The 15,468-nt window shown below is 40.3% G+C and overlaps 2 protein-coding genes across 3 annotated transcripts in view; one reads left to right on the top strand and one right to left on the bottom strand.

Moving 5' to 3' along the window:
- Positions 1–1,471: 1,471 nt before the first annotated feature.
- LOC118432811 (non-neuronal cytoplasmic intermediate filament protein-like) overlaps positions 1,472–15,468 on the top strand; it is a 21,223-nt gene continuing 7,226 nt past the window's right edge. Inside the window, exons 1-6 of one of the 2 annotated variants that reach the window (XM_035844449.1) lie at positions 1,472–1,913; positions 2,091–2,151; positions 2,270–2,365; positions 2,591–2,761; positions 3,864–3,989; positions 4,532–4,750. In XM_035844449.1, the coding sequence (XP_035700342.1) occupies positions 1,549–1,913; positions 2,091–2,151; positions 2,270–2,365; positions 2,591–2,761; positions 3,864–3,989; positions 4,532–4,750 (1,038 nt within the window). In that variant the 5' untranslated portion in view covers positions 1,472–1,548. The remainder of the gene's footprint in view (positions 1,914–2,090; positions 2,152–2,269; positions 2,366–2,590; positions 2,762–3,863; positions 3,990–4,531; positions 4,751–15,468) is intronic. The other variant, XM_035844442.1, reaches the window with a different exon arrangement.
- Positions 9,439–14,924, bottom strand: LOC118403038 (non-neuronal cytoplasmic intermediate filament protein-like). The gene is made up of 7 exons (XM_035801478.1): positions 14,543–14,924; positions 13,330–13,390; positions 12,845–12,940; positions 11,376–11,546; positions 10,846–10,971; positions 10,322–10,542; positions 9,439–9,875 (listed from the first exon to the last, which is right to left on the bottom strand). Exons 1-7 carry the CDS (start codon positions 14,851–14,853, stop codon positions 9,857–9,859), a joined length of 1,005 nt encoding a protein of 334 aa, XP_035657371.1. The 5' UTR covers positions 14,854–14,924; the 3' UTR covers positions 9,439–9,856.

Below are 15,468 nucleotides of genomic sequence, written 5' to 3'. Positions count from 1 at the left end.
TTCCGACACAACAACATCAAAACAACATGTATACATAAGACTTAGTCTAGTAAGTGTCTCGCTGCCCTCGCCACAAACGAGTTCCTGTGCCTCTCCGTGCGGCTGACTGGCAGCTTATACCGGTTTCTATGTCTCAGTTCATATCGTGGTTCCTCAGTTGGTTGAAGACTTGACACGGGTGTGACGGGTCTTTCAGAATCCTTTTCAACTCGCGAAGAGACGTAGAACATATTGAATATTTGTATGTGAACACAGACTGTAAGTTAACTAGAAAAAATCCTGAAAAAAGTTTGTCATACCATCACGCGTAACATCTACACTGGATATTTGTATGCGATTGAACACCTTATAGACTGTCTACACATGCCATAAAACAAAAGAAATTGCAAGTTGATTTCTTAATCCCTGATGGTCTGCGAATAAAGTCTGCCTACTCGAACACAGGGTTCAATCAGTGACAGAATGACGAATAACTTAACTGACTTAAAGCCAAAACTTAGGGGTATTTGTACTCTTGAATACCATACATTACCTGCCTCATACACTTACTTATGTATCCAACAGTTCTTTATCTAATGATGCCCATTTGTCACTGAAACAGCTTTAAAAAAGTGAATTGATAAAACTTTAGATCATTGTAAAAACGTTTTTGATCCAGTGGCTGGATATTGTTTTGTGAGTAGAATTTTAAGAATTCTTTTGTATCACTAGCTGTACTTTAGAGTTGACCACACAGGGTTTATCACGACAGAGCCGATATACATTTATGGCATATTTGTCCATTTGCGGCATGTTTCTTTGCTTTGTTTTTCAAATCAGGCGAAAATTAATGTACGCGCTGATGCCAACCATAAAATTTAGTTGTTGTGGCCTAATTACCAAATTCCGACAAAATAATATGCAGCAAACGAAACGTGGTGCAAAAATAATCGTGCACACTTTGCTGAAGATGGTGTCTCCGTGGTTTAAATCAAACATTTGGTTGCCCTAAATACTAACGACCTGTTATTTCCAAGCATCGCATTCCAACCTAGTTTCGTCATGTAAAATAGGCAGTCAAGTTTACGAATACAGACTTACTGTAAAATCCATAAACTCATACGAACACAGTGTGTGTAGATAAACTGTTTAAAAATCATATTTGTTTTAGACATATAAAATAATTCCAGTACACTTCTAGCAAATATTCGTCTTGACAAGCTTCAAGATTTTTTTTCTCAAACATTTGATTGCCCTACATACTATGGAATTTGTTATTACACAACGCACTTTCTATTTGAAGCCATTTGATGAAAAATCAGGTCATGAACATGTGATACGCTGACACATTGAGGTCGGCTATGTCCTTGGTAAACCTCGCTGAAACCAGGAACCAATGGGTTTCTATAATCTGAAACGATGCAGTTCACCAATAGCGAGCTTCGTTGGCCAAGGAAATAATTGGCAGGAGGTGACGGCGTGGACCATGATAAAACTGTAAAGAACCAGAACTCTGGCACCAGAACATATCGCCTAGACGGTCTGGACAGGAATCTCTGAAGACACGCCATGGCCACCAAATCACGAGCTGGAGTCGGCGGCGGAAAGTATTACCACGCCACCGATGGGGCGGTGCAGACCCTCGCTGACGCCAGGGTGACCCGCAGCGGCGAGAAGAGAGAGCTGGTGGTCCTGAACGACCGCTTTGCCAGCTACATCGAGAAGGTGCGGTCCCTGCAGGAGCGCAACACCAAGCTGACGACCCAGATCCGGATCGAGGAGGCGAGTCGGAGCGAGGAGACGAACATCACGGTGGTGTACGAGACGGAGCTGGCGGAGCTGCGCGCGCTGGTGGACCAGCTCACCCAGGAGACGACTCAGCAGGAGGCCGAGAGGGCCAGCTGGCAGGCACAGGCCGAGGAGTGGCAGGCGAAGTAAGTCAGGAATAATACTTTAAAACGAAATAAAAAGAAATCAAGAAAATGTTTATTGATTTATCTAAATAGCAATTCATAGCTAAAAGTGGAATGAAAGGTATCATCAGAGTAGAACATGTCGAATTGTGAATTAACATACAATTCAAAGTTTCTATTCACTTCGATTCCTGACAGATGCGAGGCCGAGACTACTGCAAATGCAGCAAGGAGGGCTGAGCTTGCATCGGTCAAGAAGGTGTGTTTGTCGTTCCATTAGATCTCCATGGTGCTGATATGCGGTAAACATATCCGATTTATAGCTTTAGTTTGGAGTATTATATAAATCATACAAGATGTTTGAATTACCGTTTCAGGAGGTGGGTGCGGCGACTGTGGAGCGTGTTGGAGTGGAAAACAGGCTGACCACAGCACAGGAGGAGATTGAGTTCCTAAAGAAGGTCTATGATGAGGTAAATATGTCTTTATAGCGTTAGAAACCTCGTGAATTTTTAAGCTCTTCTTCCTGGTACATGTTCACTAACGAAAAAAGAATGTACCTTTCGAAATAGCTTTCCGTTGCAAAAATACTACCAAATCATTGAAGAGTTCCCACTTAAACTTTTATTTCACGCAGTGTGTAAACTGTATATGGTCCTCTCGTTTCTCAATATGCAATTGATGTGTTTCCCATACAGGAGACAAGGTGGGTGCAGAGCCAGCTGAACGAGGCCGTGGCCATAGCTGAGACGGAGACGCCATTCTTCGCTGGCCCAGACCTGAGCGAGACGCTGAGTGAGATCCGCCTGCAGTACGAGATCATGGGCCAAGCCAACAGGGAGGAGGCCGAGGCCAAGTACAAGGTCAAGGTGAGAAGAGATGGAATGTTTTACCCACTGGCACTGCAAACATATGTTGGGTTTTGTGTTATCTTAATTTAAACGGCCTTTTAAAAAAACGACCTTATTCATCAGAGTACGGATATAGGAAATATACCAATATACGTTGAAAACGAGAAATGAATCGCTCGTTTGTTGGTGTTTTTTCTTTGGTATTTTTCCCTAGTAGAAATCTGTTTTACGAAATTAACCTTATCCAGACTGGGCTTTTGGGGCATTCCCTGGCCGGGGTGGGTGGGGGTGTGGGGTGCTTATTCGCCCCCCCCCCCCTTCGTATTTTCAAAACTGCTTACTGTACGATCACCAAATTTGCAGGGGGGCGATATGCTCGTCAAGTTTCATACTGCAATAAATTCTTATATCATTATGACGTTATATGACGTAATTATGACGTCATCAAACGGGTGATTCCCATCATACCTAAATACACAAAATTACTAAAAAAGGTTTCTTATCAATATTCAAGTGTTAATAATACTTCTGTTGTCAAAGGTCGACGCAACGATGTCAAAATGACGTCATCAATTTTTTGAAATGACATCATCTGTAGTTTAGCTATCCGCCATTTTGGATTATTATTCTTAAACGTACATTTTTTCAACATATAACACTAAAACCCCATGAAAATGGACTGAAAATGTTCACATGTTTTCGGTAAGAATACCAAGTAGTGATGAAATCCGAGTGAAAATAAGCTGGTTATAGTTTTCAGCTAAGTACGGCGAAAAAAAATAACGTGCATCATTTCCCAACCGAGTACAGACGACATGCCAATCCACATGCGATTGCGGCCTACGGAACATAGAGATATAGGTGCGAACACTCAACGCACAAAGTGATTACAATACTCTGTTACTGGAGGTTACCCTCCAGTGTCACAGAGTAACTAGGCTTGACGCCGGTGTCTGTATCCGCATTTGTATCTATATTGCTTGTACAAACGCCCTTCGGCGTAACACACCAGCTCACATGTATGATGTAACATGAAGTCAGAAACAACAGATATACAAAGAAACAACGATGCACACATAGAACAAAAACAAGCTAAAGTTGAATTTGTTTCAACACTTAGTTCAGCGAGCTGTCCCGGCAGCGGGAGGCGGATAACGAGGCTCTGCTCGCCCTCCGGTCCGAGCTGACCAACCTGAAGGTGACTCTACAGTCCATCACCGGCGAGACGGAGGCACTAAGGAGCAAGGTTGGATCATCGTCTTATTATAATACTGGCTACCATATAAAAGAACTAGTAACCAACGTGATATAGTGGTGGCATGCAGTGATAGACATACATATATAACATACAGTATATTTAAGATATAGTGTGCTGTCCTAAGCATATGAAAATCTGACGAAGAAACTCAAAATTGCGAAAGGCAATAACCTTCACATTTTTAACGATAATATTGTCCATTGACAAAAATGCTTGAATTCCACATTAGAAACCAACGTGAGGCAATTATGAAACTGCAAAAGAAAAAATAACGATGTGACGATTTAACGATTATTTCTCTATTTGCTTTGGAGAGATGAGAACAATGTGGCACTGTCATGTACTTTGTTATATTTGTTAATATTGAATAACAGTGTGAGTGATCTACAGTGCAGCCACCTGCCCCATACTGCACACCAGATGGGGCATGTTGCTTTTGAAATGTCTTTATACACGTTTATACAGAGTGGAGTATATGTTAGTAGATGTTACTAGTATTTAATGTATTTTCTTACCTGTTTTTATAATAGTCAGGTTCGCTGGAGTCGACCATGGCGGAAACAGAGGCCCGCCGACTGAGGGAGATTGCGGAGTATAAGGTCGCTATTGCCGAACTGGAGCGGCAGATCGAGAGGATGAGGGGGGAGATGACCCAGCACAGCGTGGAGTACCAGGAGCTGATGAACATCAAGATGTCGCTGGACGTGGAGATAGCGGCCTACAGGAAGCTGCTGGAGGGAGGAACTGGGGTGAGGATGCTTTTATAAACCTCAAACACCCGAGTGGGGTCCTTTTGGACCCCAGGCGTACATTTTGAAGTGTCATTTGAACATTTCTTATCTGAATAAAAAATCACTCCGTGACTTTTTCAGTCAATATGTCTTCTGCTAAGTTTTCGCAAAGATTGGTACAATAATGTGGAAATTATAAAGAAAGTTTGTGTTCAGTCCGTCTGGGGTCCAAACAGACCCCGGCAAAAATGTGCAGTTTTTGAAGCAAACTTTGGAAGCTAACTCCTTAACCACATTTAGTATAACTACCAAACTTTTAGACGATAATAAGAATGTAAACCTTAATCCTAACAGAAATTTCTGTGTCATTAACATGTAATGTGGCGACATTATGACGCCATTTACCTAATCAGGGCGGCCATCTTGGATTTTTAACAATGACGTCATGAAATTAGCATAATTTATAGATTTTAAGTCATAAAAATTACATTGAATTTCATAGAATTTAATTTTTGTCAGAAAACAGGTGTAGTTTACCAAGAAAACCTTGTTTAAATTGAAATTGTCGAATTTTGGCAAAAATATGCCTCTTAGAATATGGTTACCATGGCAACCGCGGAAGATGATAAACTTACTTTATTGACCAAAAACTTTTGCGAACAATATTTCGTGATAAATTACCAGGTTTCGAAGCTTTAGCTCTAGCCGTGCATGAGTTATGCGACATAAATATTGCTGAGGGCCTCAAAATTCACCTATCTGGTCGGAATTGGTTTAGTGCAAAACGTGGTCCTTATGAACTTTTGCATAAATTATGATAATGAGTTGGAATTAGCAACATCTTAACATCTCAAAATCTTCCAATTTAATTGACAAAGCAATGTATATACAATGGTCGCCGATAAGAAATGGTACTGAGATTTTATGAACAAAACATTTTGGGGTCCGTTTGGACCCACTCGGTCATTTTAGTCGCAAAAAAAGGTCGGGTGCTTGAGGGTTAATAAAATGTTTCTGATAAGGATTAGTTTATAGTTTTTTGACACAAAGATTAGATGATTTTCCACCATCCCAGTGTTTTTCTTCAGGAAAAGTTGCTCAGATAAGTCATGTGGCAATATTGACTATGAAAAATTACTGAATTACTTTACAGCATCAAATATTGTTATTTTCTGCGGATTTCTTCTGCGTTTCACATCATTAAAAGAAATCTTTATCTTAAAACACGGAACAACTGAAAGCGTAGTTATTATATGTTTCAACTTATTATTATGATTATTTCATAACTCTACCCATATGACAGGCACTTCAGTTCTAAAGCCGTCCTGAGGTCAGCAGTTCTGAGATCACCATTCAGCCGTGAGGTCAGGCGTGCGGTCACGACGAAAATTAAGTCATCCAGGTATAGAGGGAATATCGTATTGCATACACCTTATTCTGCAGTTCGCGCTTTATACTGTATCGGTGACAAAGTACAATACACTTGTACTCATCACAGAATAGCCTTGTCCTTGATCTTTATTACATCGCCTTGTTTGTAGATAAATTTTCAACATGCATGATGTAGTCCTTTCCACGAGTATTCTTTATTGTATGCGACATACTACATATACGCAGTGATGTAGTAAGTATCTACTGAATGACGTAAAAGAGCAAAAATAAAAATGTGTAAAATCAATTCCTTTTCGGGTATTCTTATATCTCCATGTAGAAATTAGCATTTCCAATCAATTATTATTTCAACAGTAATACATGATATAGGAGATGACAGGAGTAAAATCATGTAACAGGAAACTTCGACTCTTTGCTTTCCTTTGCTTGAAACATGACTGAATACCCCCGTACCAATGGCCTGAGCATCAGTTTTGTTGCAACAAGATTCTGACAGAAAGGACACTTGTTTCTGCGTCTGCTAAACGTTAAACATTATAGCACTTTTCCTTACACTTCTACTGAGGTCAGTACAGCAAAACACTACAGAAAAAGTAATTTCTATGCATTGAAGTTGTTGTTAAGTGCGATCTGAAACCTCCTTAGCAACAGCCTTAGCAACGATTTATTAATTTAAGATTAAAGGATTTCGATCATTTAAAGTTCGCTAAGCATGATGCAGACAAAAAGTCTAAATCATCAAGCAAAACTTAACTGTGCTGCTCTGCCGGACGTTGTGCCCCCATTCTACCTGACGGCGCTCTCACGGCGCTTCCGCTGCGTTGGCAAATTTGCCTCATCGCCATGAGAACGCCGCCACCACAAACCGAGGACGAAGCATAAAGCTTCATCGTTGAGTGTTAAATGAAACTAGAAGGTGAAAAGTTTACACAGCGCCAGAAATTAAACCCGGAATCCTTGACGTCAAAATTTAAGTATTAAATAGGTAAGGTTTGACTGAAAAAAGACAACAAAACTCTTAACACCCGTTATTATATCTATAAAACAATGCCGAGGCCCCAGACTTTGCAATAAGAAACTGCTGTACTTAGGGCATCTGGAAATCAAAATAGAATACTGTTTCTAATGTTACCAGGTTAGTGATCAGAATTTTGCCAAATTTCAGCTCAAAATGTCTTGATTTTTAGGGTCACTAAGGGGGATCTCAGAACTCAAAAATTTAAGATACCTGAGAAGTCTTAATTGTACGGTTGGTGAAGGTCTACCCACCTACCCCACATACAAAATATAAGTGGATTTGGCTGACCCCTATCTTTCGACCTCTGCCTGGTTTTGCCTGGTTTTCTCGTGAACCTTTTTTTCAACATATAACGCCAAAATCCCATAAAAATGGGCTGAAAACGTTCACATGAATGTTTTCTTTAAGAAAATGCCAAGTAGTGATGAAATCCGAGTGAAAAAAAGCTGGTTATAGTTTTCTTCATGATATTGTCAGTCATCTTGGATTTTGACCAATTACGTCATCAAATTAGCATAATTTATCAATATTTGATTATAGATATCACACTAAGATATGTTAGATATTTAAGGTATATAAAAAGACGTATATTTCAGCAAAAAATCTTAAAATCCCATTCTTTAAACCAAAATTATTAATTTTCGTAAATCCCTTTCAGAAACCCGTTACCATAGAAACAAGTTTTTGTAAATCGTTGCCAACAATACTCTAGAAAAAGTCACCAAGTTTGGCTGTTCTAGCACAAGCCGTTTGAGAGGTATACAACTTCATAGTTGGCGCTGGCGCTTTTAGCCACCCCCCAGTCTGGATAAGGTTAAGGCCTGTGCCTATTTTCATGTCGTATAACGCCAGAACAGCTTAAGTTGAAGGCACCATATTGAATGAATTTTCCTGACTTTTAGTTGACAACGATTTTATAGAGACTGTCAATCGTTTGTTGATAGGCATTTTGACAAAAATGTCTTATTTTGATTCTAACATTGTATATAATTTTCATTTGCCATATTACTGCTATTTCATAACATAAATGAAATCTTATGTTATCTACATTATTTGTCATTATAAAATATGAATGTATTATCCTTTTTTGATGAAGTAATCGGCCTAAATCCAAGATTGCGAACCATATGACCTGGTCAACAATATTTAGCTCATTACCAGGTATTTGTCTCTCAAAAATATTTAAATAAACAGATTTAGTCCATTTCAATTTTTTTTTTTGCTATTATTTTCTGAAGAAAAAAGTTTTTTTTTTAATTTTAAATTCAAGGTGGTGGCTAGAAGATGGCGGTGCCCAACTGGTAACTTAGATATGGAAGACGTCATTTTATTACGTCATTTTGACGTCATTGATTTTGCTATTGGCAACATAAGTCGTAAGAAACATTATTATTCTCTAATCCGTACTTGCAGTTTCATTGTTGTAGCATAGCTTGAAGTTTTCTTGGAATACCCATCTTTAATGGTTCAAGCCAATACATTAAATTTGATGACGTCATAATCACGTCATCTTACGTCAGACTTCTCGAAATCTTCTATCATTATTTCGTTATAGTATAGCCGTTAAAGAGTTGCAGGAGTTTAAAGAGGTGGGCTTCCAAAGGCCTGACAAGGATGACAAAAAAGACTGAATAGGTCTGAATAGGGTTTAACATGCTTTACTTAAAATCTATGTCATCGCCTTAAATACTGTACTTCAGCTTTGTCTCTGTACGTCATTTGGCTTTTTCGCGTAGATAAGTAATCAGTGATATTCACTGTTAAAGGATTGCCTGAATATAGTTGTATCTATTTATTTATTTAGTTCTAATACGTTTCTATTATCTTGTAGTATTTTCGGAAATTGCCATTGTTTCACTGCAGTATGCTAAGCGAAAGAATACCAATAGTAATGAAACTTTACGTCCTCGTTAGTTCATATTCCGTCATGTATTAGGCCAACGAGGCAGGTTACCGCTGGCGGCAGCTTGCCTGCAATGACTGGCGTACCAATCAACAAAGATAAAGGCCAGTTGATTGCCGTCAAGTCCCACTACCTGTCACCTAGAGACGGGAGGATGGTCCTGGATATGGACATGTCGAATGATATCATTGTTGGCTAACGGCTACAGATTCTAGCTATCTGTGGTTACCAGCTTCTGATAATGACATGAAAAACACATGGAAAAGAAAAGAAAAGGAATCTACGTTTTGAAGAAGGAAACACGAGCAATGAACCATTCAGAAAATAATTCTTTAAGTTTGATCTTCTTCTTTTATTACGTACGATGCTTCTATATTTAACACATATGCCACAGTACTTTCCGATCAAGGTGCACTAATAACGTGACGTAAATGTGGTGCTCAGTGCCTTCACATCTATCATTTACTGTGTACGTAGCTGTTCGCCAACCTAGTGTGTAGTTACGGAAGAACCAGTTTCCCAACCCTTCCCTATTTTCTGCATTTCTTAATGTAACATATTGGCTCATGCCTGTCCATTCTCTGATATTATCCTCCCATCCTTTATGTTGCTATTGCCCCTTTCTTCTGCCTTGGACGGTTCCTTGGTTGATATTTTTGGCGTTGATGGTCACATCTATCAAATCTATTTCATACTCGCAATGAAATCATGTTTTACGTCCTAACATTCTCCTATTGCGTGGCCGAATATTTTACTGAGGTGATGTTGCCTCTGGCTCGGGGGTCTGGGCAGGCTGAATCGGCTGAGGCGTCTAAGCCTGACCGGCCAGCCTATGGGACGCAACAAAAAATAAAGATTAATGATGAATAATAAATAATAATTTAAAAAACAGAACGAACTATACAGGGAAAACACATGCAGATTTGCTTAAATCAGACAATTATTGCGTTTTGCTTTTTTCGCGATGGCACTTGAAAAGGTAAAAATCATCCGTCTTTACTTGAATTGTCTACCTACCCAGTAATGTTGTGAATTACGACTAACAAATCGTTAAAGAATTACAAACGAAATAAGATAGATATGAATTATAAATGGCTTTAACAAAATCAAGACAATTGAGCTATAGAATGGAATCATGCGAAATATTCATTTTATCTTCCCGTTTCACGTGCCAAATAGTTATAAAAAGTTGCCGTAAGTTTTGTATGGGCTAGGAATAAGTACAATGTAGGCCTGCTGCATAGGAACATAAAACATGGAGAAATTCTGCCTGTACCTGATCTCCTCGCCCTCCAACAGCTTCCTGTAAGCGGCTATCTCGATGTCGAGCGCCATCTTGACGTTCATCAGCTCCTGGTAGTTGGTGAGATGTTGTGCAATCTCCAGCTTCATCTGTTCGATCTGCGCCTCGCGTTTGGCGATGGCCTGCCTGTACGATTCCATCTCCTTCTGTATGCGGATCTCAGTTTGGTTCATGCCGTCTTCCATGGCGATGTTCTGTTACAGATACAAGAGAACAGGTCCATTTTAGAGATTATGTATGAGTTTGCCTTGCGATGACTACAGCAGGGAATTGCCACGATGAAATAGGAACAAATGGATTAGAACAGAGTATATTTATGATAAATTCGATTTGTTCAAAAGATAGCAGTTAAATACACTCAATCTAAATTTGCTACGATGTACCAGTGCATGTGATCACGGAGTCCCAATGATTGTTACTATTCGTGCTCTTTGGCTTGACAAATTTTACGAACACATTTTACCCAAACAGCCAGCTCCTACTGGCAACCCACTCACCTTGCTCCTGATAGACTCGGCCTCGGCCCTCAGGGTGTCAACCTTCTTTTGGAACTCAGCCACTTCTGCCCTGGCGGCTGCCAGAGCATCGCTGTCTTTCTGCCGTTGCAGGGCTATCTCCGCAAACTTAGGTTAGAAATACAAACTGTCACATAGCAGCAACCACAAGTAATAACATGTTGTACTTCATCGGCAAAGCTAATCTGGTAACATGGTATCGTATTGAATCATTTAAATATAGTATGTGCAGTTGGCCAATTATGATTTAACTCGTAGACGCCATTTTTCTAATAGACATCTACATACATGTAAATCAACATAATCAACCTGTATAAACTGGCATATTTGCATGACCGGCCACACTTAACTATACAAAATGGCCAAACATAACGTCTGCATGTCTAGCTCGTTCCCTTGGTTGAAGGTACGAGTTTAAGTTTCTCGATCTTTTTTTTAACTATTAGAGGTAACGTTACAAAATAACTACATTTCAAACACAACAATTCCGGATAGGTGTTATCTGTTCTCACCTTCGCCCTGTACTTCGCCTCAGCGTCCTGCCTGTTCGCCTGGCCGACCACCTCGTACTGCTCACGGATCTCCCTCAGGGTGTCGCTGAGGTCCGGTCCAGTCACAGCCGCCTGCTTCGCCTCTATCGCAGTCACAGTCTGGGCCAACTCTCCCCGCATAGCTGCTATCTCCTGTAAAATGCAACAACAGTTAACAGGTTTGTTCAAGGTTTATGTGTTATTTCCAAGAGTATATTTCTATTGATATTCATTGTGTAATATATAACGTATCATACATAAGATAATGTATCATTTACGGAGCAAACTTCATGCTGTATTTTATTACTAAAAATGGCTAGTGCTTGGAAAGGTATTTCGGTTACAGTCTGACTACTGATTAAAGAAGTCGTCGATGCATAGCTTGATCATTTGACAAGGAACGGATTTGATATACTCCGTTTTTTTAGAAGCAATGACTTACACTTGTTTTTTTTATTTTTGCCACTCTTCCTCAGTGAAATGTAAAGAATGGCAAATTTTTTAACATAATTTGGCTTATTTTTCAGTAAAACCTACTTGATTCTTCAGGAAAATTCCTCTTTCAACCATATCCAAATATGCCAAAATAGCCAAACTTATTTCTTCTTACCGATTGGTTATGTATTACATGGCAGGTAACAAACGTTACGGTAACTTTTGTTAAAACAGATAAATTTACCCTTTTTTTCTTCTATATGATTAACACAATTTGTTACATCATTTAGATATGAGTTGACATCCCTAGAGACATTTGAAAAGTGGGCAACATTTTTTAACCAGGTCAGATAGAGAGTTTAGAAAGCATCTAACAATGGTAACGTTTGTTACAGTAACTTCTGCACAACATATTGTTAAGTTAAGCAATGTGGGATACAAATGGCAGTCAAAGACCCTTTCTTCTTTCTTTAGAAAGCCAGAAAACCACAAAACGTCACAAAAACGGCAATCTCTAGTCTTATACGTGGATGATATAACCGTGACAACCACCGTACTGGCGGTGGGAACGTTTGTTATCTGATTTGGAGACAGGCATAAACAACCTCACACAGCTTCCAAGATCAGTGACAGTAGCGGTCTGACGTGATCTATTAGAGGGCTGGGTAGCTGGCTACACCTGCCGAACAAGCAGTTTGGGAACTGAATTGTTACAGTTTTGTTTACTATTCAAATTCTTTGTGTCTTCTCAGACAACAGCCATTTTTAGGGGGTGAAATCCCACCAATGGCTATAATAAACGTCCAGGCGATCAACCAATATGAATATTGTGGTGAGTCTTGTGTAAAATATCACGTTGTAGAAAACAGAAGGGACCAGTAATGTTCCCTATAATTTGCTCCTGATCAAGTCGTAAAGGCAGTCGACAGCAATTAATACATTTCAAAAAAAATGAGCCATACATCAATAATTTGCATCACAGACAGACAGACAGACAGGCAGACGGACGTGCTTACCGCAGAGTGAGTCGTATTCACGGCCTCGATCTCTTTCTGCGCGGCCACCAGCCTGCTCTCGAAGCCCGAACGAGCAGCGTTGATGATTGCCAGTTCCTAAAACATTAAGGTCTGTTACGTCATAGAAGGTTTGACATCAAGGTCGGAAGATACGCCCAAAAGCAGTTACTCAAGTACAAAAATTATTATATTGCGGGCTGTATGGCGGTAACGAATCTTTAATTGTTACATTTGGTGTAGAAGCTACGGTTCCCCCACTTCATAACTGAAGGAACAGACTGTCAACTTTACGTTTTTCGTTACAATGTTGCACTCGTGCAACTATAACGTCAATCAAACGGATCCTCGTTATTTGTATTCAATCAGACATAAGACGACTTAAAGTGCCACTTTCCATGTTTGAAAGGTAACAGGTTAATCTAAGAGGGCACAGATTTTTTTTAAATTTCTTACTCTATCAAAAGAACTAATGGACGAAGACTAACCGTTTTGTTCCTCTCGATTTCGGCCTTCAGCCCTGAGCGCACCGTATACTGCTCTTCGCACCTATTAATCAGAAAAAATGCATGTTTAATGAATTTGATATACCCAAATTGTTTAACTATGCTTTACTGTCACCAATTCACAAGCAAACTAAGTTTTTGTAGGAGCTACCATAACATAACATAAGGAGGGAGTTAACATTGATGACATGTAACTTTACTAATATCCCATTTCCGCTATCCAAGATGGCGGGTAGCTAAAATACAGATGATGTCATTTTATGACATCATTTAGACGTCGTTGCGTCAGCTTGTGGCAACAGAAGACTTATAACACTCATATATTGATGAGAAACCTTTCTTGTGAAGTTTTTTTGTGTGAAATATTTAAGTATTATGGGAATTCCCCGTTTTGGCCCCAAAAAATCATAATTACGTTATTTTACGTCATAAAGATTTCGGAATTATAAAACTTGATGACCATGTCAGTCCCTGCAAATTGAATGATCGTACAGTTCGCCGTTTTGAAATTACGCCGGGTAAAAACAGTCGCCGTGAGAGCGCCAAGGACGGCGATTTAACGATGAACGCCAAGAGAGCGCGCAGTGAGCGCTGTGAGCACCAACAGAGCGCGTATTTGTGAAAATCATAGAACACTGAAACACTTCGACCTATTGAAAATAGGAATTCAAAAATTCAAATGTACAGTTAAAGAACAAGAGATTTTAATATCATCATGTCCAAGAATAAGTTGAGAAATGGTAAGCCTTTGCTTTTAAACCTTGGTTATTCCATCTCTGTTTGTACATCGGCACATTTTGAACATTTCTCCAGGTTCTCTCTGTGTCGAATATACTTCTTCACTAACCACAGGGGAGAGTTCAGAGAAAGCGGTGAGAGCGCCGTTCTAGTTAAAATGGTACTTATTATTATAAACCACTGTTGAGACATGTTGTGCTCGCTGCGCGCTCTCTTGGTAATCTTTCTGCACACATCGTTGGCTCGCCGTCCTCCGCGCTCTCACTGCGATATTTTTTAACCCAGTTACGGAGATGATGGCAACCATGGCGTCAATTGCGATCCCACCGCGCTCTCACTGCGCTTTTACCAATTTGAGGTCGCAGAGAGAGCGCGACGAGACCGAGGTAAGAAGGGGGTATAGAAAGCAGTTTTCACAAGATCATATGAAAGCAGCAATAACATATCATCAACGTACTTCCCCTGCCATTCCTCCGCCTGCGACTGCCAGCTGTTCCTTTCAGCTTCCACCTGAGCCTTCTGCTGAGACAGCCCGTCCACCTGAGCGCGCAGCGCACTCAGCATCCCCTCGTACTTCGCCTTGTCTACGGGAGATGCTTTGGCCTGGACGGCCTGCAGCTGACTCTCCAGGGCGGCATTGCTCTGGTTCAGGGCCTGCACCTTCTCGATGTAGGAGGCAAAGCGGCCGTTCAGGACGGAGAGCTGTTTCTTCTCAGCAGCTCGGGTCATCTTGGCATCGTGCAGAGTTTGGATTGCCTGGGTCGCCATGCTGTGCTCTTGTGGGCTTCGAACAGGGCAGTCTTACCACGGAGTTGTAAGCAGTGGATTCTGAGCTATACATGCGGTTAAATACTTGTAGGCTTCAAAGTTTGTTTAAGTTCATCGGTGTAACCACGTCCTATCAATCTCTTGGTCAGGAAGGCGTGTCATTGGTTGGGTGCCGATTACAGGGACAGAGGAGTGTCCCTGTGCATATAAGTGCCTAGGAAGCCACCAGAAATGACCCATATAGCAGATATAGGTCATAGGGTGATGTGGTCCGGTCGGACGCTGACTAGGACGATTTGCAGAGCATACCGCGGCTTGGGTATGTGGGGCAATCAAATATCACACATGGATCAATGTGGCAGCCAAGAACATTCTATTCATGAACATATGAACATATTCAAACTATGCCTTTACGTCTACGAATAGAATTAAATTCCGGCTTAAGGCTCTGTAAAGTTGAATAGGTCACCACATATTTTAACAATCATCTTTAGCATTGCTATCTATCTAGCCACCTTAATTGGCATCTTGACATAAGACGTTATGTCGGGTAGATGATTTGTTCATTGCTGTACGGAAGAAATTATTATATTGCAATATTTTATATAGAGCAAT

The sequence above is a fragment of the Branchiostoma floridae genome, chromosome 2 (assembly GCF_000003815.2).
Source record: "Branchiostoma floridae strain S238N-H82 chromosome 2, Bfl_VNyyK, whole genome shotgun sequence".
In the NCBI taxonomy this organism is placed as follows: Eukaryota; Metazoa; Chordata; class Leptocardii; order Amphioxiformes; family Branchiostomatidae; genus Branchiostoma; species Branchiostoma floridae.
Note: the sequence above shows the minus strand (reverse complement) of the source record. Positions and strands in the feature narration are given on the sequence as shown.